Source organism: Theropithecus gelada, chromosome 17, assembly GCF_003255815.1.
Source record: "Theropithecus gelada isolate Dixy chromosome 17, Tgel_1.0, whole genome shotgun sequence".
Lineage (NCBI taxonomy): Eukaryota > Metazoa > Chordata > Mammalia > Primates > Cercopithecidae > Theropithecus > Theropithecus gelada.
The window spans coordinates 57,375,075-57,402,918 of NC_037685.1; the positions used below are offsets into that span (position 1 = coordinate 57,375,075).

General features: G+C 36.2%; 1 protein-coding gene across 3 annotated transcripts in view; it reads left to right on the forward strand.

Moving 5' to 3' along the window:
- The window catches only part of NUP58 (nucleoporin 58), a 49,362-nt gene extending 24,514 nt beyond the window's left edge, over nucleotides 1-24,848 (forward strand). For 2 of the 3 annotated variants that reach the window (XM_025364198.1, XM_025364199.1), the window contains 6 exons: nucleotides 1,696-1,814; nucleotides 2,238-2,320; nucleotides 6,008-6,209; nucleotides 11,611-11,709; nucleotides 13,303-13,398; nucleotides 14,638-17,086. In XM_025364198.1, the coding sequence (XP_025219983.1) occupies nucleotides 1,696-1,814; nucleotides 2,238-2,320; nucleotides 6,008-6,209; nucleotides 11,611-11,709; nucleotides 13,303-13,398; nucleotides 14,638-14,807 (769 nt within the window). In that variant the 3' untranslated portion in view covers nucleotides 14,808-17,086. Of the gene's footprint in view, nucleotides 1-1,695; nucleotides 1,815-2,237; nucleotides 2,321-6,007; nucleotides 6,210-11,610; nucleotides 11,710-13,302; nucleotides 13,399-14,637; nucleotides 17,087-24,455 lie in introns of those variants that run through there. The other variant, XM_025364200.1, reaches the window with a different exon arrangement.
- The last annotated feature ends 2,996 nt before the right edge of the window (nucleotides 24,849-27,844 follow it).

The window sequence follows — 27,844 nt, forward strand, 5'->3', positions numbered from 1 at the left end:
ACCCAAAAAGGTTTATCTCCATTAACACCATTTTACTGCAGGGTAAGTGAAGGCTAAGATCTGAGCTTTTCACCACTATTATGCATTTATACTTCATGTACATACTACTTACAGAGTCTACTCCATTTTATTAAATTTTGCTGGTAATGGAAAATTACGATTATTCATTTACATAGGTAATACATGTTCTGGAAGAAAAAGTAGAAAATATAGATAAGTAGAAGAAAAAAACCAACCTGCAATCACATCACTCAGCTTGTATATACGTTTGGTTTCCATACATGTAAAATACATCTTGTCTCTCTCTTTATGTCCTTCCATGTTGATGAAGATAATGATAACTAATGTTTACCAAATGCTTACTATTTGCCATGCAGTGTGCTTAGGACTCTACATGCTTTACCTTCATATTTCATAAGACCTCTGTAGCTGTTGTTATTCCAGTTTTAGCGATAGAGACTGAGGTATGCAAAAGTGAGTTGAGTGGTGGAGATCTGTTTGATTCCTGATCCCTCACCATTAATTAATTAATTAACTTGTAGAGATGCCATTTCACAGTGTTGCCTAGGCTGGTCCTAGGCTAAAGTGATTCTCCTGCCTCAGACTCCTAAAGTGCTGGGATTACAGATGTGAGCCACCACGCCTGGCCCCTTACTTATTTTATTCTTTTAGTTTTTTATTAGAATTCTGGTCTTACAGATAAGTTTCAAGATGAGAACTAAAAATTCCTGTATGTCTTTCATTCCAATTTCCTACGTATTAACATTCTTACCATATTTTTGTTCCTCACACTCTAAATGTATATATACATTTCTCCCCCAGTTTGGGTGATTTGCAGAAATAATGTTCACTATACTAAAGTACTTCAGTGGATATTTCTTAAAAATAAGGATATTCTCATACTTAACAATTCTCAAAATCAGGAAATTCATAATGACCATGATATTCCTCTTACTCAGATTGGCATGGGATGTGCTTCCTCACTGGACTTCCTCTACTGTTTTATCCCTCTGTCTTGTTCTTAATACTGCCATCAGAGCTAATTTTGCAAAGTGCTTTCATGGTTGCCCATTTTTTACTGAAAAACATTCAGATTCCTTTGTATACTACTCAAGATACTTTTTTTTTTAATCTACCTAGCACTCTCTGTGAGTAAATTTATTAGAAAAGTAGCAATAATTACATGTGCTTCCTGTAGTATACTACAGTGTTCTCAGATTATAAATTTCATTGATAAAATAACTATAAATTCTTAATTCTGCAATCTGGTTGGTAGACGTTTCTACTTTATTGTAAATTTATTTTAACCTTACAGAAAACTTCCAAAATAGTAGTACAGAGAATTTATTTGTATCACTTCCCCTGCTTCTCCTAATGTTAACATATAACTATAGTATAATTACCAAGAACAGGAAACTAAAATTGTACAATATTATTAACTAAACTACTAAACTTACTTAAATTCAGCCAGTTTTTCCACTAATGTACTTCTGTTTCAGCATCCTATTTGGGATTCACAGTGCATTTGTAATTTCTCCATAATCTCTTCCAATCACAGTTATTCAGTCCTTCCTTTCCTTGGATAACCTTGATACTTTTGAAGACTGTTACATTATTGCAGAATATTCCTTAATTTGGATTTGTCACTCCGAATTAAGAAAACATTTCATCTGACTTTTTAAATGTTTTTTAAAGCTACTTCAGAATCTTGGTTCAGCAATTTGAGGTACAACTTCAGCAGTACAGGCAGCAGATTGAAGAACTAGAAAACCATCTTGCCACTCAAGCAAATAATTCACATATAACCCCTCAAGGTAACATGCTTACTGTGGTCATTTTTTTTGAACTTTTGTTTATAGGAGATAGATGTGGTTATATAATAGGTATTCTGGATAACTACTGGTAGCCCCTTTAAGAAAATTCCCTTAGAAGTCATTTACTACTCCTTTATTCCCTATAAATGTAATATGCTTTATTATATGAATTGCTACTGTGGTAACAAGGGCAGAAATCTTAGGGCATTCCCCCCAGATTACTGTTGTAGACATTCTTCTCCCAGTCTACTACTTTGTATGTTCTCTAGACATGAGAACATTGATAGAGTTTTTTTCTCCTCATGTTAACTATGCCAAAAATTGGACTCAAATAGAAAAGTAAAATGGATTGTACGCTCTCTCTCTCTCTCTCTCTATATATATATATATATATTTGGGTGATAATGTAATTTTCTTTTGTAGATTTGTCAATGGCTATGCAGAAAATTTATCAAACATTTGTAGCTTTAGCGGCACAACTTCAGTCTATTCATGAAAACGTAAAGGTAAGTTTTCATTGCCCATTTATCTACCTGGATATCTAGACCCAAGTGTTTGTTCATCTGGGGACAAATGTATCCATTCTTAGTACAGAAATAGCTAAAATTACATATAAGTGAAAAGATGAAAACTACTCTAATCCATAACATACCTAGACATAATGATTGATAGTATATGTTCTTTTAAAAAAGATCCAAGCACCCTGTACAGTCTGTTATTACAGCTTTTTTTTAAGCAGTGTATTGTGAATAACTTTCTAGGTTAATACACATATTTCCTGAATATCATTTTTAATAGTTAATGTAGGAGTTTGTTGTGTGTTTGTACATACATTGTTTAACCCGTTTTCTATTGGATATTTAGGTGGTTTCTATTTCTTTACCACTATAAATAGCACTATAGAAAATAAACATTCTTAGCCACGCGTGGTGGCTCACACCTGTAATGCCAGCACTTTGGGAGGTCGAGGCGGGCAAATCACAAGGTTAGGAGTTCGAGACCAGCCTGGCCAATATGGTAAAACCCTGTCTCTACTAAAAATACAAGAATTAGCCAGGCGTGGTGGTAGGCACCTGTAGTCCCAGCTACCTGGGAGACTGAGGCAGGAGAATTGCTTGAACCCAGGAGGTGGAGGTTGCAGTGAGCTGAGATCACACCACTGTACTCCAGCCTGGGCAACAGAGCGAGACTCCGTCTCAAAAAAAAAAAAAAAAAAAGAATATTCTTAGTAGCAAAATGATTTTATACTACCTTAATTTTATGTGTGTTTTAAGTGTTTATTGGCCACTGCATTAAAACCCTGCTTACAACATTTCTCCCTTCTAAATGCAGGGAACTGTTTGTGTTTATTAAATAATGTAAATAAAATGATTTATCACTGAATATTTAGACTGACTCTTGCTGTCTTTTTTTTTGTGTGTGTGTGTGTGTGTGTTTTTAGTAGAGACAGGGTTTTGCCATGTTGCAAAGGCTGGTCTCGAACTACTAAGTTCAGGCAGTCCTCCTTCGGCCTCCCAAAGAGCTAGGATTACAGGCATGAGCCACTGCACCCAGCCTGAATATTTTGACTCTCATATAATAACGTTAGTTTTGAAAATGTATTTAAGTGAAATATTAAATGTAAGTACATCTTTTCTAACTAACTGAGCAAATGTAATTAAACTCTTTAATCTTAGAGTATATGTGGTCCAAAAAAACCTTTAAAATTCAGGCAGCCAAACCTGAGTCTAGATAAATTATCAACTTTGTAGAATAGAGTTTAATTGGAATTATCAACATTTTCATTTTTATTTTGATCTCATGCATAGTAACAGAATTTTTTTTAAGTTAACCATTTAAATTACACTGTTTTTGAAATGGTAGTGCACTTTAGACCTTTTGCGTTAGTAGATTTAAAACTGTAACCCAAATCTTTAAATTTTGTTCTAAAGGAGGAATTTTACCAGATTTTTAAAAAATTTTATTAGTCTATAATAAATGTTACTTTAATTTTTTAGTAAAATTAATGTATGGCACTTAGAAGTCCATTGTGCAGAATTTTTTTCCTTAATTTTTATTACGAAATCTTTCAAATGTACACAAAAGGAGGCTATCGTGATAATGAACGCCCAGGTATGACTACGTAACTGCAGCCATTATCAGAACCTTGCCGAACTTGCTCCACAGGAAATGCTTTTTTACCCCTCGAAGTATTTTAGAGCAAATGCCAGGTGTAAATATACTTTATTTATTTATTTTTTTTAACAGCACTTTCTCCTCTCTGGTTTGGAAAATATATCATTTTTGGTAATATGACCATAAAACAGTGAGACAAAGACCACATAAAACTGCCCTAGATCATGTTAAATAAATGTTGTAGACGTGAAATTTTGACCTACTCTTTAAGCAACCCAAGAACAAAAGGATATTCCCAAGAACCAAACAATATTTTATGATCAGATTTGGTATGTTGCCATTATTTTTAGCTTAGTTTAGTGAGCAAACTAAGCTCTAGGCTTCTTTATTTCTTATAGAAATCTCACAAGACATTTTTTTGTTCATTTTGTTTTTCATTAGGAAATCTGTTGAAACAGGCATTAACTATCTTATCCAGCCAGGCGTTAGGAACATTAACACATTTGGACGTTTTAGCAATTTGTTTTATAAATCATGGCTGCTGTCAAGGTTTTTGTTTGTTTGTTTTATTATTTTCTTTTGTTTTGTTGAGACAGGGGCTTGCTTTGTTGTCCATACTAGAGAGCAGTGGCATAATCATGACTCGCTGCAGTCTCAATCTCCTGGGCCCAAGCGATCCTCCGGCCTCAGCTTCAGCCTCTTGAGTAGCTAGGACTATAGGCACGCACCACCACACCTAGCTAATTTGTTAACTTTTTGTAGAGAGGGGGACTTTTGGTGTTGCCCAGGCTGATCTTAACTCCTGGCCTCAAGGAGTCCTCCTGCCTAGACCTCCCAAAGGGCTGGGATTATAGGTGGGAGCCACCGCGGCCAGCCTGTTTCTTTCAACTAATGGTCTTAAGTATCTAAGGTGGATCATTATTTTCCATTATCTGAAGTAGAACTAAAATTTATGGGATACTGATGCTTGCTCAGGAAAAGGAAGGGTAGATTTGCAAGAGATCGGTAAGGCTTGTTTTTCTTACATCATATGTCTTGATTCTGGCTTTATATCTTCTCCAATATCCAGTTCTTGGCAGGCCCCCTTTTTTAATACATCATAAATGTAGCAAAGTTTGGAACATCAAACACTGACAGCCACACAAAAAGGGCGATGATAGCTTTTAAATACTGTAAACAACAGTAAGATTTTTAAGTGCTGTACTGGTTATAATCAGAACCTAATGTTTATTAATTTCTGCTAAGAAATGTAAGAAATATGAAAAATCTGTGTCTCTTCAAAAAGTGTTAAAAACCTATCTAAATTAGGCTAAATCTTCAATGAAAGCATAAAATAATTCTAAAGTGAAACAGAATTGTTGCTTGTTAATGGCTTTAATCAAGGCAGATGCTGCATTGGGTAAAAGCAGCTCACTTTATGAACTTGGAAATTTTTCTTTCTTTGGAGTTATAAACTCATTTTTTTTTCTTTGAGGTGGGTGGTTGGGTTCATAACTTTAACATGGATCAAGTCTCATTGTTCATTGGTCAAATAATAGCAATAAAGTAGAAGCCCTCATGATACCCTCCAAGCATTCTGCTGAGGTGCAACATCTTGTTTTAGCATGTGTTACCCAGGCCTTCTAAAAAATGTATTTAAAAATATATATATTTAGTGCTGACTTTTTTTTCTTTTTTTAACTGTTTTAATCAAAAGGCTATGAAAAGGTTGGACATTTGAGGGGAAAGTTTCTTGAGAAACTGGAATATTTATTTTTAAAGTCTTTTCATCCATCTTCACATTGATGGAGTGTTTAGATACTACTCTGTCTAAAAGCATAGCTGATTTGTTTCAAACAAGGCCTCACAAAGACAGTATTTTAGGAAGCATATTGTAAAGATAGGGAGTAAACTATTCAAGGGAGCAGTAGAACTCTTGAACTCATCACTTCCTACACGAAAGTGTACTCTATTTGCAGTTCAGATTGAATGTATAATATTGGCAGTGTCTTTGGTAACTTATGGTTATATTCATCCACGTATTACCATAGTCAATGTGGAACTTCATTTAGCCTTTTTGTTTATTTTTTATTCTTTAGGTTCTGAAAGAACAGTACCTTGGCTACAGGAAAATGTTCTTGGGAGATGCTGTTGATGTGTTTGAAACAAGGCGAGCAGAAGCCAAGAAGTGGCAGAACACACCCAGAGTTACTACTGGACCCACCCCTTTCAGCACCATGCCAAACGCAGCAGCCGTTGCCATGGCTGCAACACTTACACAGCAGCAACAGCCTGCTACAGGTCTGAACGCATTCAAGTTATAGCTTCTTACTGTTCCAATGCAGAACATTTATGTGCGTTTTTATAAGTCTTCCATTTGTGTGAGCACTGAAGAAATTTATATGAGTAGCTGTTCCAATACAATCTAAAATTGTGATGGACACAATTATAAACATACCTGATAAAAAAGGCAGGGTAGTCTTAGCAATAATTATACATCAATTAGATACTGAATATTGTGAATTTACTTAATGTTATTTGCTGTATTGCTATAAATGCCCTTTAGAATATGGTGTTTCACTAGTGAATTACATTTAAGAATAACATTAGATTCTGAAATCATGACTGTACCATTTATTGTTTTAAAGTCAGAAATCATCCATCCTTACATTGAATTTTTCATATATGATACTGATAGATGGTGCATTCTCATTTTCCTCATACATAGCGATTACCCACATTCAGGATGAAGTATGCTTTTATTGACTGAAGTTATGTTGAAGATCAGTAGGCTTGTTTGTATGTATGTTGACTGTAAACAGAATACAGGCCCTCTAAACCAACTTTTGAAGAAGATACATGCTAGAATTGTACCTTTTCAAGGTGAACAGAACAGCAAGAGCCGGAAAAAGATGTTTTGAGATGTGGATTGCACATTAAGCATAGGAGAAAGATGTTTTGAGATGTAGATTATACATTAAGGAGCAACTGAGAAGTTGAACAGATGAAAATAATCGGTGACATGGAAAGCAGATTGTTTTATTCCTTGGTTTAGTTACACTTCTAATTAGAGAAACATTTTTGTGGTCATTGTACAGTGCTTTATTTGGTCCTGTGTCTATCGGAGGTTAATAATTATCTTAATCCTGCCATCCCTTTTGTCAAGTTTGAAGCTTGAGATGGAAAAATAGTCTTAATTGATACAGATTTTTTTGCTTTAATCATCATAAACTTCTTAGTAATGCTTATTACTCAATAGCATGTGTCTTTCTGAGAGTTCCATATAGTCCAGTAGTACATTATAATACAAAAAAAATTAATACATATTTAGATTGCATTCAGGCTACCTATACTAGGGAAGCATTCTCTGGTTTTCACTATTGGCAGTTTAAAACATTGTTCTTCACATTTGGAGGTGACAGAATTGACTTGCCATAAGTAAAGGGTTGATGATAGATTTATGTCAAATCCTCCATATTCCATGGCTGGACCCGTGTGAGTAGTGGCTCGCATGAGCACTGTCTGGTAGCTCTCTAACTGAGTGGAGTGTAGGATTGCATTCTCAAGTTACGGAGGGAAAAAGTCATTATGGGATTGATTCCTTTGAGGATTGATACTTCTTAAAAGGAATCAATCCCATAATTATGACCATCAGCTCTCATTATTACTTAACCAGTTAATCAAACCAACCATAGTACTAGTTTACTTTTTAGAGCCAGTATTAATCCTAAAGTAGATAAGTGTAGGTTTGGTTAAGTGCTCTTTAAACATAGTGAATTTCCATTCTATTAAATAAAACTTGAGAAATGTCAGTTATATAAAAAGTTATGTTGTAAGTGAATATATTCTATGATAAATACCTAAACTTGAAGCAAGACCTCCTGTCAAGGGTTTGTGTGTGTGTGTGTGTGTGTGTGTGTGTGTGTTTAACTTTCTTATCTAGACAGTATTATTTTGAGAAATTCATAGGTTTTCACTCATACATTTTGAGCTCGTGGACATATGGAGATGTGTGTTCATTCTCTAAATGAGTGCCTACTATGTGCTGGGCTCGGGAAATGCAAAGGTAGACAATATAGATTTGGTCTTTGTCCTCTGTGGTGGTTGAGAATATCAGCCTAATTTGGTGTATTCTTGAGCCTTTTGCTCATAGGCTTTAATTTTGCCTGTGACATTTGCCAGGCTTTGGGGAAATTGACTGCCTTCACTCTTCCCTGAAATTTTGAAGTCCACGTAAGGGCTTTCTAATCAGATAGCAGAAATTATAATTTATTAACCTAAACAACCTTACAGTGTTTTCGCTTTGAATTGTATGAATTCTTAGAACTGAGAAGCTAAACAATAGTGATAACAATTTTACATTATCTTTTCTTTCTCCTTTTGTTTCTCTAAAGGTCTCCCAGGCCTTCCCAGTCAAAATTTTAGTTATTTTAGTCATGTCACCATGATGTGAGATTTATGAGCTCTGTTAGATACATTTAGAAACGTCCCTATTTATTGAATGGTGTTTTGTACCCCGTAAGTTATCCCTTATGCTCTGTGACTTCTGTGAAATCTTTTAAGTGCCAGTAACAAATTTTAGACCATCTAGATGAAGGTAGAGAGAGCTTACACATTGTTTTTATACGTCACTGTTTATCTATACAAGATTTGAGTTATCAGAGGGATTTTGCTTTTATTTGCATATGAAATTTTTATTAACATGAATATAGGCACAGAGCAAATAGCTTCTTAGACTGCTGCCTTCTGAAGGTGGCTTCTGTATCTTTCTCAGAGGAGGAGTAATACACTTAAATGACTTCTTTGTCTTTCTTCAGTTTTTTTTAAATGAAAAAATCTATATACTAGGGCTTAGGCACGTGTGATTTACAGTTATTTGTTCTGAAGGCTGCAGAGAATTAAAAATCCAGCAGGCTATTTGTGTACGAAATCATGAGCATCATTACGTGGATAACGTAGTTTCATGTTGGCAGAACTTGACACTTGTAGTGCTTCCCAAGCCTCCTGAAAAACTGAAGACATTTACATTAGGCTTTTCAGTATAATTTTAATTTAGGATAGGTTTTTTAGCAATGTACTGGGATTGAGTTTTGCTGTTGTGTTTTGACACTTTTAAGAGTTCTTGATGTTTACATAATAAGACTTTTCTTATGTGACTTAGCTGCTGTTTTAAGGAGAGCCAAGACGTTTTGTTAGGAATTCCTACTTTTTAGCTTAGTGTAGGTTTGGACATTTAAGGTGTAGTGTTAAATAGGAAACGTTAAGTATTTCATCTTAGTTTCTTGTGGTTTTGTGATTTTGTTGTATTTAATGACCAAAGGAACATTCCCCATTGAATCAGTAAGAGTAAAACTTTTCAAACTGGGGAAAAGGCATTTTAGGTTTTTTAAAGAAAAATTATTTTAAAATGTGACTTAGAAATAACCATACTAATTACATTAGGCATTTTGGGTGATCATGGAAAATTATAAAATATTTTTAGCACTTTAGTCCTTTTTCTGTTAATGCAGTTTTACTTTTAAGAAAGTAGAATTTACTCTGGAAAATATGAATTACAGTGCTAAACCTGGCTTTGTTGTGTGTGAATATATTATATGGTAACTTTTGTAAAATGTTACTCTACACGAAGATTTCACTTTGGCCAGTCATTGATATACATCACTACTCACTTAATTTTATTTGTGGAAATAAGAACCTCTCATTGAATGACAGTTCAGATTTCAAAGCAGACTTCTTGAATTGTTTACGTAACTTTTGCCTGAAGGATTTAGACTCTGCTTTCTAATAGTGAAACTAATACATATGGTGGCCAGAGTGTAATATATGCTAGTACTTTGGCATGGGAGATATTTATCATGAGTTTTTACTATTAAAAAATGTTATACATTTGCCTACGAGTTTTTTAAATGATGTTGCCTTCAGAATTTGTGTGAAGGTACAAAACTAAAAATGTCATGTATCTGATGTGCAATGAAAAGTCTTGTCATCATTAGATAGTTCTTGATTATCTATATTATGAATATTGATGATTAGAAAAATCTTATGTTCTGTTGCTCTTAACAATAGACCCACACACAACAAAAAGCATGCTATTTGAGTAACTCTTATGACTTACAAGGCTGAGGGCTGTGGTGTGCATTATTCTTTAGGGTCTTCCACCAGCAGTGCCTCCTCTTAACCTGTGACACACAAGTCTCAATGTTAAACTGGACATGTGTTTTTTTATGTTTTTTGTTAGGAATCAGAAAGTATAATAATATGCTTGGTTTCTTTTTCCTATAGTAACATTTTACAAAAGAGCTGCTAGGCAGGTATTTTATTCTCAAATTGATCTCAAACTGGATGTAAAATGTTAAATTATTTTTTTAATAGTAGTGTAAGAATTCTGGCTGCTATTAGTTATTGTTTATTTTCTGGGTAGAAGCTATTTGAAAAGTCCAGTTTCTGTCCCAGTGTAGCAAAATGTAGTTCCTCGGTTGTTTTTCTTTAAATGCTTTATAATTTTACACTACCTTTTTAATATACAAACCTCATTCTTCATTGGACAACTTGAAGGCTTTGATTTCTTTAAAAATTTAAATTTTAATGTGTGTATTACTTTGACAGTTCCCTCAACTTTGAGATGCACTGATCACTGTGCTTGAAAAAGACAAAACTGAAGATTGTACTATGAAGTTTATTGAATAATTTTCATAAATTATTTATCCAAATGAGAGATTTTTAGATTTTTGTATTCTGCTTAGTTAAAAAAAAAATAGTAGTTTAAAAGAGAGGCTAGTAAGTTTGATGCTATTCTTGCCAAACAAACTCAGCCCAAATCTTTAAAGTAACAAGTGGGAAAAGGATGACTAATCGTTCTGCTTCTGAGTACATTTTCCAAAACGTTGGAAAGAAACTTCTGAATTGAAATCTTGAATGTATTGAATCTGTCAAGGTACACAGCGGTGCCTTTGTAAATGTTCATTACCTTATTTAATCAGGTGATAAGTGGTGTAATGTAGCAGAGCTTAAGAATAGAACTCAATTATCACTTTTTGTGAACAAGTTGGAATTGTCATGTTACTGTGTAATTGATTTGCTTTACAATGAACAATAAATTTAATAAAATAAAACATTGTCTTGTTTTTTATCTACTTACTGTATATATCATTTATATTTCATATGAGAAATCATGCCTAGTTTTTTGGGTACTTACTCTTATGAAATAACATGATAGTTTTGCCATGTTAGTGTCAGTCTCTCTTCATCAGTTGAGACTTGACTCTAACACTAAGGAACTTGATTAAAAAAAATTAAAAACCGGTTACTGATTATACCAACTAGTTTTATCAGAAACAAGTGAGGAGATCTAAAATAATTCTAGAAGTAAATCTAAAGGAACTATAATTTATGATACATTAAAGATTTCAAATTATTTAGTAGGTTAAACTAACATTCATCTTTCATTGCGGTAAGCCTCTTTTAATTGTCTAGTTCTGAACAGGTTAATTTTTTTAAAATCTTTTTTTTAATTTTTAGATATATCAATTTGGATAGTTAAGTTAGACTGGAGAGACATCCTGAAAACTAAGTTTTAACAAATGGAATCAGTTAAAAGTAATCACTGTTCATTTTAAAAATAATTTCATAAAGAATCTTTAATCTTGAAAGAGTAAGGCAAATTTGTTTTTTTTTCCCCCCCATTTTTTTTTTTTTATACCAGGGCCACAGCCATCTCTGGGAGTTAGTTTTGGAACGCCATTCGGCTCAGGCATTGGCACTGGCTTGCAATCAAGTGGCTTAGGTTCTTCAAACCTTGGAGGTACACTTTAACTTTTCTAATATTTCATTGAACTATTATATATTTGAATTGATACTAGCCTGTAAAAAAAAAAATTTCTAAGAGGATCTGCTGCTGTTTTGGAAGTTAAGGTTCCATCTGGCAAAAACGATTCTCAAACATAATTATTGCTTTCTAATATTAGATTTAGTATCATTCCATCTTCTGTGAATAGTAAATATAAAGTATTAAAATTAAGAGGTAGGCATGTTCATGTTTTCAGAGCAATATGCTGACACATGAACTTGAGAATTCTTTAGTTTTAATCATCTTAATTAAAAATCTTAAAATTAATAGTCTTAATGTTAGTTTGGAGTCTGAACTACTTCTGGATGATATACATTCTCCTAATCAGTATCTTCTTTTTTCTGAAAATGAGTACTTAGGGAAATTATTATGAATTGAACAGCTAAACTCATGTCCATTTCTGAGCACATTTGGCAAATTTGCCTATATACATACTTGTTTACATAAGCAATTAAGCTTATTTTAATAATACTTTCATAAGTTTAGTAAGGTAAGTCCTCTGCAAAAACATCATGCTAAATACAAATACATTCACAGTTCTTTGATATGGATAACTGAAAGTTGGTTGTATTTTCACGGGTACATTATAATGTAATGAGTAAGTTGCCCTTATTTCCACTAAAATATAAGACAGGAGACCTATAAGCTAGTATGGTTGTTTAATATAGACTGTTCTAAATTAGGAATTATTAGAATCATGGCAGATAGCATAATTCCTATAATCTAGAATTAATTTGCCATCACATTTCTTATTGTTAGAGGCAGTGATGCTGTCACACTCAGTATTTTAGCTAAGCTATTGCAAAGTAACCGAAAAAGCATTTGAACTTTATTTGTAGAGCACCTGGCTCTTAGGAGAGTGGAAACTAGTCTTCACGTACTGAGAATGTCGTGACCTTTGTGTGATGAAAAATCCTTCCTTTTTTAAATGATTAAGATAGTATTGTTAAGAGAAAAACCATGATCTTCTCACCACCAATTTTTCACTGTTACACTGGCTGGTAGTATGGCAGGAATCTGCCGTTAAACTGAGTAGATTTAAAGTGTTTGACTATAGTTATGCAGTTTTTCAGTGGTACAGATTCTTAATTAACTAAAATTGGGAAAGAGCAGAGTAAAATAACCTTGTAGTATTTAGTGTGTACATTGTTGTGCATGTCATGCTTATTAATGTATTTAGTCCTTTATTTGTGAAATGAAATACCCCTAAAGTGGAAATGTTTATAACTGACTAAAATCATACTTGAATGGTGGGTAAAATTTTCTAGCACATTTAAAAGAGAAAATACTAATACTTTCTTTTTTATGGCCTTGTTCTTTAAAAATTGGGTCACAAACATAGTCTAAATAGATGTAAACGTTTTATTTCAGAATTAGTCTGGTTCTTCTGAAAGTCTCATGCAAAGGAGTAAGCAGATTTCCTTAATAAGGCCATGTTTTTCAACACTGTGTCTATTAGACCTCTGATGATTTTCGGTTGTACTTGTCCGTATCCTTTAACCTGTGTTTTATGTGCCATTGTATATTTTTCTATTACCCTTCCACTAGGATTTGGAACTAGCTCTGGTTTTGGATGCAGCACCACAGGGGCCTCCACATTTGGATTTGGAACAACAAATAAACCCTCAGGAAGTCTTAGTGCAGGTTTGTGTGTTTCTGCCTGGATTTCAGGCAAATTTAAAGGTGTAAATTATTTAATTTAAAAGTATGTGTTGTTATTTCCAGTAACCCAAAAAGTTCCCTCCCTGATTCAGTTTTTACCCCCTGGATGAAGTATGCAAGCCTAACTAATCATTTTACTTTATCTCTCTCATAAACTAAAGGGCAGGTTTGTAAAATATTTCTAACAAGACTTCTTAGTTTGATTTAATAATTAATTATATCTTCTAGTTAAGTAGAGATTCATTTGAACCCTAGTGACTAACTTCGTGGTTAAGTCATTTTCTTCATTATTGCAAAAAGGAACCCATCATTGTGAAAGTTTAACCAAGTTTCTTGTCATAATTCATCCTGGAGAATGATTTCTATTCCAGAGTCCCTCTGGTTTTGAGAATACCAAATCTTTATTATTAATTTAGTTCCTTGTTCATTTTTGAAATAGGTATAATTTTTTTGACTCTTCTTATGAGAAATTCCAAATTTCATCTACTTTTGCATTTATATTGGTAAATATGGCTTGTTTTAATGTGCAGTGCTTAGGGACAAATACCATATCTAATATAATGACATAATACTGTGAAAGATGTGTTTAAATTTAGAGAATTTAAAGGAAGTTCCACTTAATATAAGTAGTGTTTAAAATCAGCAGTTCCAGTGGAGGAAGATAATAATAGGATTCCATGTTATCAGGATTATAATCAAAATATTGTATTAGTTAACTAGGCAGTAGTACTACTAGATCTTAATTTTGCAAAAGCTCTTATAAAATCAAAACAGTGAGTACTGCTTTTTTGTTGTTCATTGTCTTGAATATTGTGGGTTGACGCTTTCCTGGAGTGCATGGGATAGCAAGGGTAGGTCCAGATATGTGAATGTCCCTCTTCTACATGTGGATAAGATGTTGTTGGGGCTAAGGAGGAAGGCACCTTGACATATTTAATTAACAGGAAAGTTTCTGGCGATTTGAAGTTTGTATAGATTTTAGTTATTTGTGCTAAGGTTTCTCTTTTGGCCTGCATCACTAAACTCTCTTTCAAGGTGCCACTTAGTTGTTAGCTAAATTTTCCTGTTAAAATTTCATGTGAGAAATTTAGGGCTTTAAGATACTTGCATTTCTTACAGATTATGTATTCTTTTAGATAGAAATTTACTGCTCCTCCCTGTTTTTATATTTGATTTTGGAATTCAACTTCTGATATGAATATTTTTTTCCCTAAACATAAGGCTTTGGCAGCTCAAGTACATCTGGGTTTAACTTCAGCAATCCTGGCATCACGGCATCAGCTGGTTTGACTTTTGGGGTGTCCAATCCTGCCTCTGCAGGTTTTGGAACAGGAGGACAACTCCTTCAGTTGAAGAAACCTCCAGCTGGAAACAAAAGAGGAAAAAGATAAACATGGGTTGATGTGTTGAGAGAATCCATAACAGCACCGTTCATTCTATGAGTCTATTTTTCTAATGATGCAGTAATTAAATTGCATCCCAGGAGATTTATAAAATTTTGATATTTTTCCCTACTCTGGAATTTGAACTTTCTTCATGTTTGCCATACTGAACATCTTTTTTCTTGTGAATTTAAAGTCCAGTTGTGTTTCCTTTTTAGTTTGATTCTCAGTGTAAGAAATGTTCTCATTACATCAGTGATTGATAATGGTTAGAAACCATTAACCTAACACTATTTAACCTAGTGTTTTTGTTGATGAGGTTTACATTATGTGAATACATGCACATTTGTTTCTTATACAGATGGTGTGAACTCTAGGGCCTATACTAGAATCAATTTGTTCCTTGATAAAGGCCTTTTGAATTACACTGCAGGGCATCTTGTGAATATGTATGTAAATATATACAGAATAATACACACAGTTGTGTGTGCATATAGAATATATATTTACGCCAGGTATGGTGGCTCACGCCTGTAATCCCAGCACTTTGGGAGGCCGAGGCAGGTGGATCACCTGAGGTCAGGAGTTCGAGACCAGCCTGACTAACATGGTGAAACCCCATGTCTACTAAAAATACAAAAATTAGCCAGGCATAGTGGCAGGCGCCTATAATCCCAGCTACTCAGGAGGCTGAGGCACGAGAATCGCTTGAACCCGGGAGGTGGAGGTTGCAGTGAGCTGAGATCGCACCACTGCACTCCAGCCTGGACAATAAGAGCAGAACTCTGTCTTCAAAAAAATGAAAATAAAATATATATTTACAGGCCTACAACTTTTGCCTCAGACTGTTCCCCTTTTCTAAGGGTATTCAAGTTTTCACCTTTAAAGCTTCATATCCTCAGTGCTTGTAGAATGATGAGCTAGAGGTACCAGGTCATTGCAGTTGTTTGCTTAAAGACTTATTGAAATGGTTACTGGCGTAAATACTTGGCCAACTCAACTTTATTGCCCCGGCCTTTTCCATTTTTGTTTCCACCTTAACCTGTAGCAGCCCCTCCAAATGAGGAATGCTGTAAGACTCATCAAACAGACTTTAACAATTTTATTATCCTGTGTGTCCTTATTTGCTTCTGTGAGATGTTTTTTTCTTACCTGAGATGAACTTTCAGGAGCATATTTGAACTCCAGACTGGTGTTCTGGGGCAAAGAGCTATTAGCCAAACTGATTCTATGCAGGTGAAGGATGCACTAAAGTTCTCACTTTAGTGAGACCTTTTCTAGCTATTCCAATACAGAGTTCTTTCTTATAGGGCTATTGATATTGACACCAAATGGAGTGGCTTCTCAGCCTCTTAATGTCTTAAGTAAGTGCTTAATTTGGAATAGAGAAACCAGTATATTTTAAACAAGAAAATTATTCTTTGTAGCAACTGTAAATTCTCCCATTATAACAGTGAACAGAGCTCCAGGTAATAATGCATAGGCATGTCAGGTTGCATCTGTGTATTTGACTACGTTAGTATTAGTATTAGTGACGTCAGGTGGATATAAAAGAAAACCCTTGGAAAGAGAACTGCCTTAGCCATGATTTCAGAGAGAAACCATTAGTAGACCTATTTATGATTCAATTACAGTTTTCAGATAGGATGTGAACATGGAATTTCATTGAAAATAGTTTAATTTTTTATATAAAAGGTTTTGTATATAATGTGTGTCAGTGACTATTTTCAAAATCATTTTCATCAAGACACCTTTTTTCTAAAATAGGCATTGCATACACGCACATGTACGTGCTCACGCACACACATTTTTTGTATAATGTTGGGTTTGATTGTAAAAGTGTTGTCAAATCTGTTTTATTTATCTGCATATAGCAGTGATTGGCTTTTTTGAATTGAAATTTTTGTGCATTGATGCATTGAAATAAGGAAAATTATTTATCTCTGAGCAGTAAGCTTATTTTTGCATATTTCTGTAATATTGCAATTCCCAGATCCAGATCGTGGGAAGTTAGGGAAAAGGTGTGATTTTTGTGTTTTGAATTACTGTCAGAATTACATACACAATTACAATAAACTTTTTTTAAAAGACATTTCATTGTACTGCAAAAATCTGAATATTTATATTTCTTGTTTTTTTCTTTATATATTTTGCATTTTAATATGTTGAGCCACTGGAAATTTGTAAGATTAATTTGTTATAGGAGTTTAAATGTGTTGTCATTGTCTCCATTGTCTTTGTCCAGAGCCTATTATTATGGAAACAATAAAATTTATTGTGTCAGTTGCTTTGATTCTTTATAGGTGTCAGTAGCTGTTCTTAATATGTAATTTTCTTATTATTGCTCTTTTCTTCTCCGGTTGGGTTTTAGTGTATTCCCTTCATTGGTTTATACATCTTGCTCTTTTTTAAACAGAAGAGTGAACATAAAATGGTAAATTATTTCTCACTTGCTTTTGTCTTCTCAAAATGACAAAAACCGTGAACATTTTTAGTTACAAAGAAGAATGTTGAGTAAAGGAAAAATCCCCTTGAACTTTGAGGCCCTAATTCCCCTCCATTTCCTAGTGTGCACTCTAATGGTTTGATACGTATCCTTGTAGACCCTTTTAAATGTGTCTTAAAGAGTATATAAATGTTACTTCTCTTTTCTTTTTCTTTTATATTCTCTCTGATTTTTTTTTTTTTAATCACGTTTTATTCTCTTAGATCCCTCTTTTTACTTTTTTAACAAATGGGTTAAAAAGTCTGTGTTCTGGACTTGTTCTTCTTCCCTTCTATTGGTACATCATCAGCATTTTTCTGTGTCCATATAGATTTACTTTTTACATACTGTCCCATAGAATGGGTGTACAATGATCTGTTCCAACTATTCTGTTTTGTGTTTTTTTAGGAAATGTAATTCTTACTTTAAATTTTTTTATTTCCATAGGTTTTTGGGGAACAGGTGGTATTTGGTTACATGAGTAAGTTCTTTAGTGGTGATTTGTGAGATTTTGGTGCACCCATCACCTGAGCAGTATACACTGAACCCAATTTGTAGCCTTTTACCCTTCACCCTCTTCCCACCTCTTCCCCTCTAAGTTCCCATAGTCCATTGTATCATTCTTAATGCCTTTGTATCCTCATGGCTTAGCTCCCACTTAAGAGATTGGTTTTCCATTCCTGAGTTTCTTCTCTTAGAATAATAGTCTCCAATCCCATCCAGGCTGCGAATGCCATTAATCCTTTTTTTTTTTGAGATGGAGTTTCACTTTTGTCGCCCAGGCTGATGCCATCTCGGCTTACTGCGACCTCTGCCTCCTGGGTTTGAGCAGTTCTCCCTGAGCCTCCTGAGTAGCTGGGATTACAGGCATGATTACGCCTGGCTAAGTTTTGTATTTTTAGTAGAGATGGGGTTTTACCATGTTGGCCAGCCTGGTCTGGAACTCCTGACCTCAGGTGATCTGCCTGCCTCAGCCTCCCAAAGTGCTGAGGTTACAGGTGTGAGCCACCATGCCCAGTCAATTCATTCCGTTTAGTGGCTGTGTGGTGTTCCATCGTGTACACACACACACACACACACACACAAACACCACACCAACTATTCTCTGTTGATGGATGGTTAGGTTCATTTGACTATTTCAGTTTCTTTAGGGTTGATCCTGGAAAGAAATTGCTGAAAAGTCATAAATTGTGTTTTTTAATGTCACATTGCCTTCCCAAAATGCTATACAAATATGTACTCCTACCAGCATGTATATCCATTTCCTAGTATTCTTTGTGATCCTAGTTAATTGTAATCCTAAGTCTGTGAGGTCAAACTTTTTAATGTGTACCAGCTATTTGTATGTGAGTGTAATTGCTTATTATGTCCTTTGACAATTTTTATACGAAATTAGGGTTTTTTCTTAATGATTTGGAGGACCTCTAGATAATAGGTATTAATATTTTTCCTGAGAGGTATGTCTAGTCAGCTGTGTTCAGAATCCTGCCTTGACCATGTGTGATCTTAAGCAAGTTACATAACCTTTCTAGAGTTCAGCTTTATCGTCTGGAAAATGAGAATAATATACATGGGTGGTTTGTATTAATAATCTAAAGCATTTGGGTAGTGTAAGCCCTGACACTTGAGAAGCATTAGCTGTTCCTGCACCAATACCCCACTGCATTAATCATTGTAGCCAGATGCTTTATTTGTATACCTGATAGGAAGCTGCTCTGTCTTACCCTTTTTGTTTGTTTTTGTGTGGGGAGGCTAATCTAGGACACTTAGTCTTTAAGATGAACTGTAGTCTGTACTTTATCGAGTTTGATTTTTCTTCAAAAAATTCTACTGAGATTTTTATTGGATTTACACAAAATAATATGTCCTGGGGGAAATTGACAACAATAAGCACAGCATGATATATGCATTTCTTGGGTCTTTTATTCTTTTAGCAAACTTTTTATTAGATTCTTGTTTATTTTTACTAACCATCTTGATTTTATTTGAGCGCAAATTGTTATCCCGTAGTAGGTATGAGGTCATTTACATTATTACAACCAGTTAATTTACCTGTCCTTTCTGATGATCATATAGTAAATCCGAATTAGTGTCCTACCTTTTCTGTGAATAAAGCTGACTTTGCCACACTTTTTAAAGCACACACCAAGACAGGCTTGTTCAGTCACAGGATTCTGGGCCTTGCTAACATGAGCCAGTGTCCTGGGGAGTCTGAGCTGGCATACCTAACTTAAATCTCCTGCACAAAGTCCTCTTTGCCTCTTACATCACATTCCCATTTATTGGGTGCTTAGTCTGTCCTGGGTACCACTCTCGGCACTTTATATACTTGACCTTGTTTAGTCTGAATATTACCGTATAAAGCAGAAATACCCAATTTATAGATGAAGGAACTGAGGCTAACGTTAAGGAACTTATTTGAGGTCGCATAGCTAAGTCAGGTCTGGGTTTTAAACCCAGATCTGTTTAATTCCAAAGCACAGTATTTTACTGCCTGTCTCTGATACAGGAATAGCATGCTGATTTTCATGACTAACAAAGGCACTGAAGGTAATGTGATTACACAGTTCATATGGGGGAAACTACAAGTATGTAATAGACCAGATAGGGCAAAGTAAGGTAAGTACCTAGGTCTATGTGATTTAAAAAGAGAGGGAATAATATCTGTGGTGTAAAGAGTGTTATAAAGAAGCAAGAGCTGGACTTGTGCAGTCCATGTTTGACCTTTTCCTGCTGGTTCCCTATGAAGAGGTTATGGTCCAGCAGCTGGACCATGGGGGCGGTGGGGGGTTATGTCCACCTTGGAAAAGGTAAGCAGAGCAATGTTGACTATTTGAATTTTATCAACTGTCAGAAGTTTAACAGGAAAACCTTTCCTGGAAGGCTTGTATGACTCCCCCTCACATTCCCAGACCAAGTGAGACTTGCTGGTGCGGATAAACTTCAACAGGCCCTTTAGAAAAAGCTCAAGAGAACCTGGCCGGGCACGGGGGCTCACGCCTGGAATCCCAGCACTCTGGGAGGCCGAGGCGGGCGGATCACGAGGTCAGGAGATCGAGACCATCCTGGCTAACACGGTGAAACCCCGTCTCTACTAAAAATACAAAAAAATTTAGCCCAGCGTGGTGGCGGTGCCTGTGGTCCCAGCTACTCGGGAGGCTGAGGCAGGAGAATGGCGTGAACCCGGGAGGCGGAGCTTGCAGTGAGCCGAGATCCGGCCACTGCACTCCAGCCTGGGCGACAGAGCGAGACTCCATCTCAAAAAAAAAAAAAAAAAACTCAAGAGAACCATGGAAACAGGCAAGAATGAGAGACAGCAACATACATAGGAGAGAGTAGGGATTAATGGAAAAATTGATTGTGGCCCAGAATGGTTTTTGCCTTTTTCACATTCATTCAATAGAATGCATTTGTTTTTTCTACCTAGTCTGTCAGCTAATAGAAACAAAAAACCTGCCAGGCTAAACCTAAAGGTTTCATTGCTGACAAGTGTGCTGCAGAATTAACTTGGAGAGAACTTTCTTGTCATCACCACCCCTCTTTTAATCCCCCTGGTAGCAAGTCAGTTTAATTCAGTAAACATTACTTAATAATTTGTGTGCTCCACTGCTGGGAATTTAGGAATACAAATATGGGTAGGATATTGTCTATACTCAATAGTAGCTAACAGTGCTAAGTAGGGGCCAGGATCTACTCTTATGAGTTGCCATACATTAACTCATTTAGTCCTCAGTCCTGTGAGCTGGGTACTGTTGTTCCTTTTTTTTTTTTTTTTTACAGGTGAGAAAACAGGCACAGTTGTTAAATAATAGTCACCACTCAACTAGCAAGCGAATGGGCCAGAATTCAAACCCAGGCAGTCTATGTACAGTCTATGCAGGCTTTTAACTTTACATAAATTGATATAAAGTGGGCTTTCTTAAGTTATAAGGATACAAGAAAAATTCTCGAGTGTATGAGGAGATTAATTTGGCCCGAGGGAATCAAGAAAATACGTGGCTTTCAGGAATAAGTATGAATATGGTTTATATTTTGTGAAGTATTTACAAGTTTAAAGAACCATGTATTTAATTTAAAATGTTAAATTTGAACAACATAAAGGGGTTCAAAATAAAAAGCAACTAATACTTCACCCTCCAGAGGAAGTTTGTATCCCTTATCTCAAATGCTTGGGACAAGAAGTGTGTTTCAGATTTTAGAATATATATATATATATATATATTTTTCTTGTTGTTGTTGTTTGTTTGTTTTTTTTTTTGGTGACAGAGTCTCACTCTGTTACCCAGGCTGCAGTGCAGTGGCGCAGTCTTGCTCACTGCAACCTCTGCCTCCCGGGTTCAAGTGATTCTCCTACCTCAGCCTCCTGAGTAGCTGGGATTACAGGCATCTGCCACCACACCCAGCTAATTTTTGTATTTTTAGTAGAGACAGGGTTTCACCATGTTGGCCAGGCTGGTCTCGAACTCCTGACCTCAAGTGATCCACCCGCCTCGGCCTCCCAAAATGCTGGGATTACAGACATGAACTACCACTCCCGACCTGAAATATTTTCATATATGTAATGACATCTTGGGGATGGGACCCAAGTTTAAACATGAAATTCATTTATGTTTTTTATACACATAGCCTGGGGGTAATGTTATACACTATTTTAAATCATGTCGTGTGTCAAATGAAGTATTGACTGACCCTTCACATGAGGTCAGATGTGGAATCTTCCATTTGTGGCTTCATGTTGGCACTCAAGTTTCAGATTTTGGAACATTTCAAGTTAGGGATTCTCAACCTGTATTTGCATTCCAGCTCAGGGGAAGAAGGAATGAGTGAAGAGAATACCTTTCCTTTCAGGAGTATGAGCCAGCAGTTGCATACTTCTACTCATACCACATTGGCCAGCACCTAGTCACATAGCTGCAAGTAGGTCTGGGGAATGTCTTTTGCTAGATATCCTGCACTCAGCTAAAACCCATACTGCTAAGGAAGAAGGGGAGAATTTACCTAGGGTAAAGTAAGCAAATCTCCACAGGCTGCTGGGCCTCGGCTTGCCTCCTGAGCAGGGTTATAACCTCAATGTCTTTGTTAGCAGCCACAAGTCTCAGTGCTCCATCGTTCTCACACTTTCACTTCATTTTTGGCTTCCAAGAATTTACTTTATTGCTAATTCAGCTATGCATTTAAAAGATGTTTTTTAAAAATTGCCCTCATTATTTTCAGGTGTTTTGTAGTGGGGCTGTGTTTTAGGAGTCTACTCCATATACAGCTTTAAACAGAAGGCCTTATGAGTTAAAGTTCCACAATAGAGCTTGTTTTTGTAGATGTTTCTATAGGTGCATTAATAACAATTCTTTCAAATCATTGTTTACATCTTCTCTATTAGCCAAACAAGGATTGATCTAAAGAACAATACTTTTTTTTTTAGTAACTTAACCAAAAACAATAATGTGCTGTGCATTTGCTTCTTCAGGTGTCAAGAATTTCTACTCCTCTATACTGTGTTTTACTTGCAGTTGGTTTAGAACGAGAGATTCTTCCTTTTTAGATCCTGATAATAAACATTTTGTGGACATCTATTATAATCCAACAAGGGAGTGGCTGGCAAGTCATTCTCCCTTGGCTGAGAAGCAGTGCAGTCTGCACTGTCCACAGTGGCAATCACTGGCCATGTGGGGCTCCTGAGCACTGAAATGTGGCAGGCGTGATTGAGGAACTGAACTTTTAACTTTAATTTTTATCAATTAAAATTTAAAAACTGACACACCATTCAGATATCAGGCAACATTTAAGTGTGTTTGGAAAAACTTGAGTACATGAGTCTACATTTTCAATAGTAAAATTTATAAAATCTAAATGCAAATTAAGTTTCAAAGGAAATTTAGCATTCAAATTGAAAATCTTTAGGTATAAAATTCACACTGGATTTTGAAGACAGTATGAAAGATGCAAAATACTTTGTTAAGGATTTGTATTGACATGTTGAAATATATTGAGTTAAATATATTTCAAAATATTTGTTTACTTGTTTTAATGTGTTTAGTATAAAATGTATTATTATTATTATTATTTTTGAGATGGAGGGTCTTGTTACGTTGCCCAGGCTGGTCTTGAACTCCTGGGATTAAGTAATCTTTCCATCTTAACCTCCCAAGTAGCTAGGATTACAGGCACACACCATCACACCTGGCTAGTATAAAATTTAAAGTTATATATGTGACTCGCATTAAATTTCTGTTACACCATGCTGCTTTAGATGGTGCAGACCATGGTTCTGGGACCAAATATGGCTTATATGTCTAAAAGAGAAATAAATTACAGATAATTTAATTTGCTTCTTTTTGCCTCTTACGTCGATTGTTAAAGCAGTTTGCTACTTGGTGTCCCTGCTTTCTTTTGTCTACCATTGTTCATCATCAGAGTTCCTACAGTTATCTTCACGAACAGGATCCTGTCAAGCCCATACTCACTGGTACTCTTTATTTCAAACTCTTTCATAACATAAAAAGCCCCTCAGAGTCCGGCCTCTACTTTTACCAGTCCCTTCTGACACTGTCCCACACCAAGGCCATTCCCAAACACTATGCTCTTTCACACCAGGGGCTGTGTCCTTTGTATGGAGTCAATGTTAGCCCTTCAGCATCATCTTTCCTCATCCTTCTCTAACTCCCCTGGACAAAGTTAGTTTGTACCTCTTCACTCTGGTTGGACTTTGGACCTTCTAATACAGGCTTACCTAGTTATATTTGTATTATTTGGTGGTATCTTTGTCTCCCATATTAGGCTGTGTAATCCCAGGACAGGAGCCCTGTCTTGTTTTAGTTTGGGTTTGTTTTTGCTTACCGTTTAACTGGATTCTATTAATGTTTATTAATTAAATAATGCAGTGGGAAAAGGGTTGCTTCAGTGGCCCTCCCTGCTGATCGTTCTTCACATAGGCCTTGCAACCATGCTACTAGGGTTAGAATCTCAGCTTTATCACTTGGTGGCTCTAGTTAGGCAAGTTATTTAATATCTTTGTGCCTCATTAGTAAAATGAAGATAAGAATCCATCTTATAGGTTGACTGTGAAGATTAAAATTGGTTAGCATATGTAAGGTGCTTAAATATGTTCCTGTAAGATGCAATAAGTATTAACTATTGTCATAATACAGTCTAAACGATTTTTCTCTTTCTCTCAGGCAACAAATCACAGGTTTTAACTGAATTTCGAAAACCCAGTGTTACAGAAACCAATGAAGTAGGAAGAAAAATCCAGTTCTGAGCAGTCCTTGAATCAACAAATATCTACCTTTAAGGAACTTCTAATTCTCATTTTGTAAATCCCATTATTTAAGAAAAGCGCGTTAAATTTAGAGTAGATTTTGGTCAAGATGTTTAGAATTAAGGAAATAAAACTTGCCCTTGGTGTTAAAGGACAATCTAATGGCTCGTATACCAGATCCTAGGAGTATTTAGAGGAACTGGGAAGCAGACCACTAATTCAATGTATAGAAGACATTGGTGGAAAACTCAGAGTAGGAAGAGTTGGTGCAAAATAAAATTGACCAAGTATAGTGAATTAAATACTTTTAAATTCCAATTATGCAACTCACTCTTTTGTTAAAAAAATAACATTTTATTGAGATATAATTCACATACCATTACAGTTCATCCATTTGAAGTAAAATTCAGTAGTTTTTAGTGTATTCACAAAGTTGTACAATATTATCACAGTCTAGTTTTAATTTAAAAAAATTTTTTTCGACTTGCCTGAGCTCAGGAGTTCAAAACCAGCCTGGGCAACATGGCAAAACCCCGTCTCTACTAAAAATACAAAAATTAGGCGGGTTTGATGGCAGGTGCCTGTAATCCCCGTTACTTGGGAGGCTGAAGCACGAGAATCGCTTGAACCCAGAGACAGAGGTTGCAGTGAGTTGAGATTGCACCATTGCACTCAAGTTTGGGTGACAGAGCGAGACTCTGTCAAAAAAAAAAAAAAATTTTTTTTTTAGAGATAGTCTCTTCACCCAGACTGGAGTGCAGTGGGGTGATCATAGCTCACTGCAACCTCCAACTCCCGGGCTCAAAAAGTCCTCCAGCATCTGCCTCCCAAGTAGCTGGAACTACAGGCATGTGCCACTATACCTGGTTAATTTTTTTTTTTTTTTTAAGATAAGGTCTCTCTGTGTTGCCCAGGCTGGTCTTGAACTCCTGGCCTCTAATGATCCTCCCACTTTGACCTCCCAAGGGGCTGGCATTACAGGCACAAGCCACCATGCCTGGCCACAGTCTAGTTTTAGAACATTTTTTGTCACCTCCCCCTCCTCCAAAAAACAAACCCCGTAAGAACATTTTGTTACTCCTTATTCCACCCTAAGCCCTAGGTAATCATTACTCTCTGCCTCTCTAGCATGTTCTGGATTAGTTTATATAAATGTGACCATCTTCTTTCACTTCACATAAGGTTTTCAAGGTCTATCCATGTTGTAGCATGTACGAGTAGTACTTCATTCCTTTCTATTGTCAAATAACTTTTTTTATTTTTTATTTTTTTGGAGATGGAGTCTCTGTCACCCAGGTTGGAGTGCAGTGGCGCGATCTCGGCTCACTGCAATCTCTGCCTCCTGGTTCAAGTAATTCTCCTGCCGCAGACTCCTGAGTAGCTTGGATTACAGGCACACGCTGCCACACTTGGCTGGCTTTTTGTATTTTAGTAGAGACAGGTTTCATTGTGTTGCCCAGGCTGGTCTCAAACTCCTGAGCTCAGGCAATCCGCCCGCCTCAGCCTCCCAAAGTGCTAGGATTACAGGCACGAGCCACTGTGCCTGGCCTATTGTCAAATATTTGATTGTGTGGGTATAACACATTTTATTCATCCAAGCATCAGCTGATGAACATCTGTTTCCGTTTTTTGGCTATTGAGTATTACTACTACGAATACGCATGGAAAGATTTTTGTGTCAATGCATGATTCCAATTATCTTGGGGTATATACCTAGAAGCAGAGGTGCTGGGTCATATGGTAACTCTACATTTAATATTTTGAGGAACTGCCAAAGTTTTCCAAAGTTGCTGCACCATTTTACATTCTTACTGGCAATGTATGAAGGTTTCATATCCTTTATTGTCTGTCTTTTTTATTAATAGCCATCCCAGTGAGCATGAAGTAATATCTCATTGTGCTTTTGATTTGCATTTCCCTAATGACTAATGTTGAACATCTTCATTCACATGCTTATTGTCCATTTGCATATTATGCAACTCATTCTTATGTATACACCATTTCTAGATTCATCTAATTAGCTAACAAATATTTGTGAGCAACTATTATGTGTCAGACATGTTTTTAAGTGTTGGAATAGGTAAGTGAACACATCAAACAAAAATTCCAGGCCAGGTGCAGTGGCTCACACCTGTAATCCCTGCACTTTGGGATGCCCAGGCTGGTGGATCACTTGAACTCAGGAGTTCAAGACCAGCCTGGGCAATGTGGTGAAAGCCTGCACAAAATACAAAAATAAGCCGGAAGTGTTGGTGCTCACCTGTAGTCCCAGCTACCCGAGAGGGTGAGGTGGGAAGATCGCTTGAGTCTAGGAATTCGAGTCTGCGGTGAGCCAAGATCATACCCGTACACTTCAGCCTAGGTGACAAAGTGAGACCTTGTCTAAAAAACAAACAAACAAACAAACAAACAAAAAAGACTTGCGCGGTGGCTCATGCCTGTAATCCCAGTACTTTGGGATGCAAGGCAGGTGGATCACAAGGTCAGGAGATCGAGACCATCTTGGCTAACATGGTGAAACCCCGTCTCTACTAAAAAATACAAGTGTTTATGTAGACAGATGCAGTAGCTCATGTCTGTAAGAACAACATTAAAGGACTTAATGTTACTTAATACTTAATACTGTTTGATTGGTAATGGTATCATTAATTTTGTTAATGTTCAGTGATCTATTTGTCTATTCATATGCCACGTACATGGGGGTCTAATACCATAGATGGTCTCGATCTCCTGACCTCGTGATCCACCCACCTCGGCCTCCCAAAGTGCTGGGATTCTAGGCGTGAGCCACCGCGCCCGGCCAAAGATGCATTTTTTTATCAGAAAATGTTTTGAGGGCCCAGAAGAGACAGGTAAAGAACCCTAACTGAAGCTACATTTAGTGTAGATTCTTACCAGCCTGCAGTTTTCAATGTAACTTGCCTGGCCTGGATGTTCTTAAGAAAATTAGAAGCAAAGGCTGGGTGTGGTGGCTCACGCCTGTAATTACAGCAGTTTGTGAGGCTGAGGCAGGTGGATCGCCTGAGGTCAGGAGTTCGAGACCAGCCTGGCCAACATAGTGAAACCCCTGTCTCTACTAAAAATACAAAAATTAACCGGGCGTGGTGGCAGGCGCCTATAATCCCAGCTACTCGGGAGGCTGAGGCACGAGAATCGCTTGAAGCCGGGCAGCAGAAGTTGCAGTGAGCCGAGATCGCGCCATTGCACTCCAGCCTGGACAACAAAAGCAAAACTCCGACTAAAAAAAAAAAAAAAAAAAAGTAAAAGAAAATAAAATCAGAAGCAGAGGCCAGGCAGGAAGGGCTC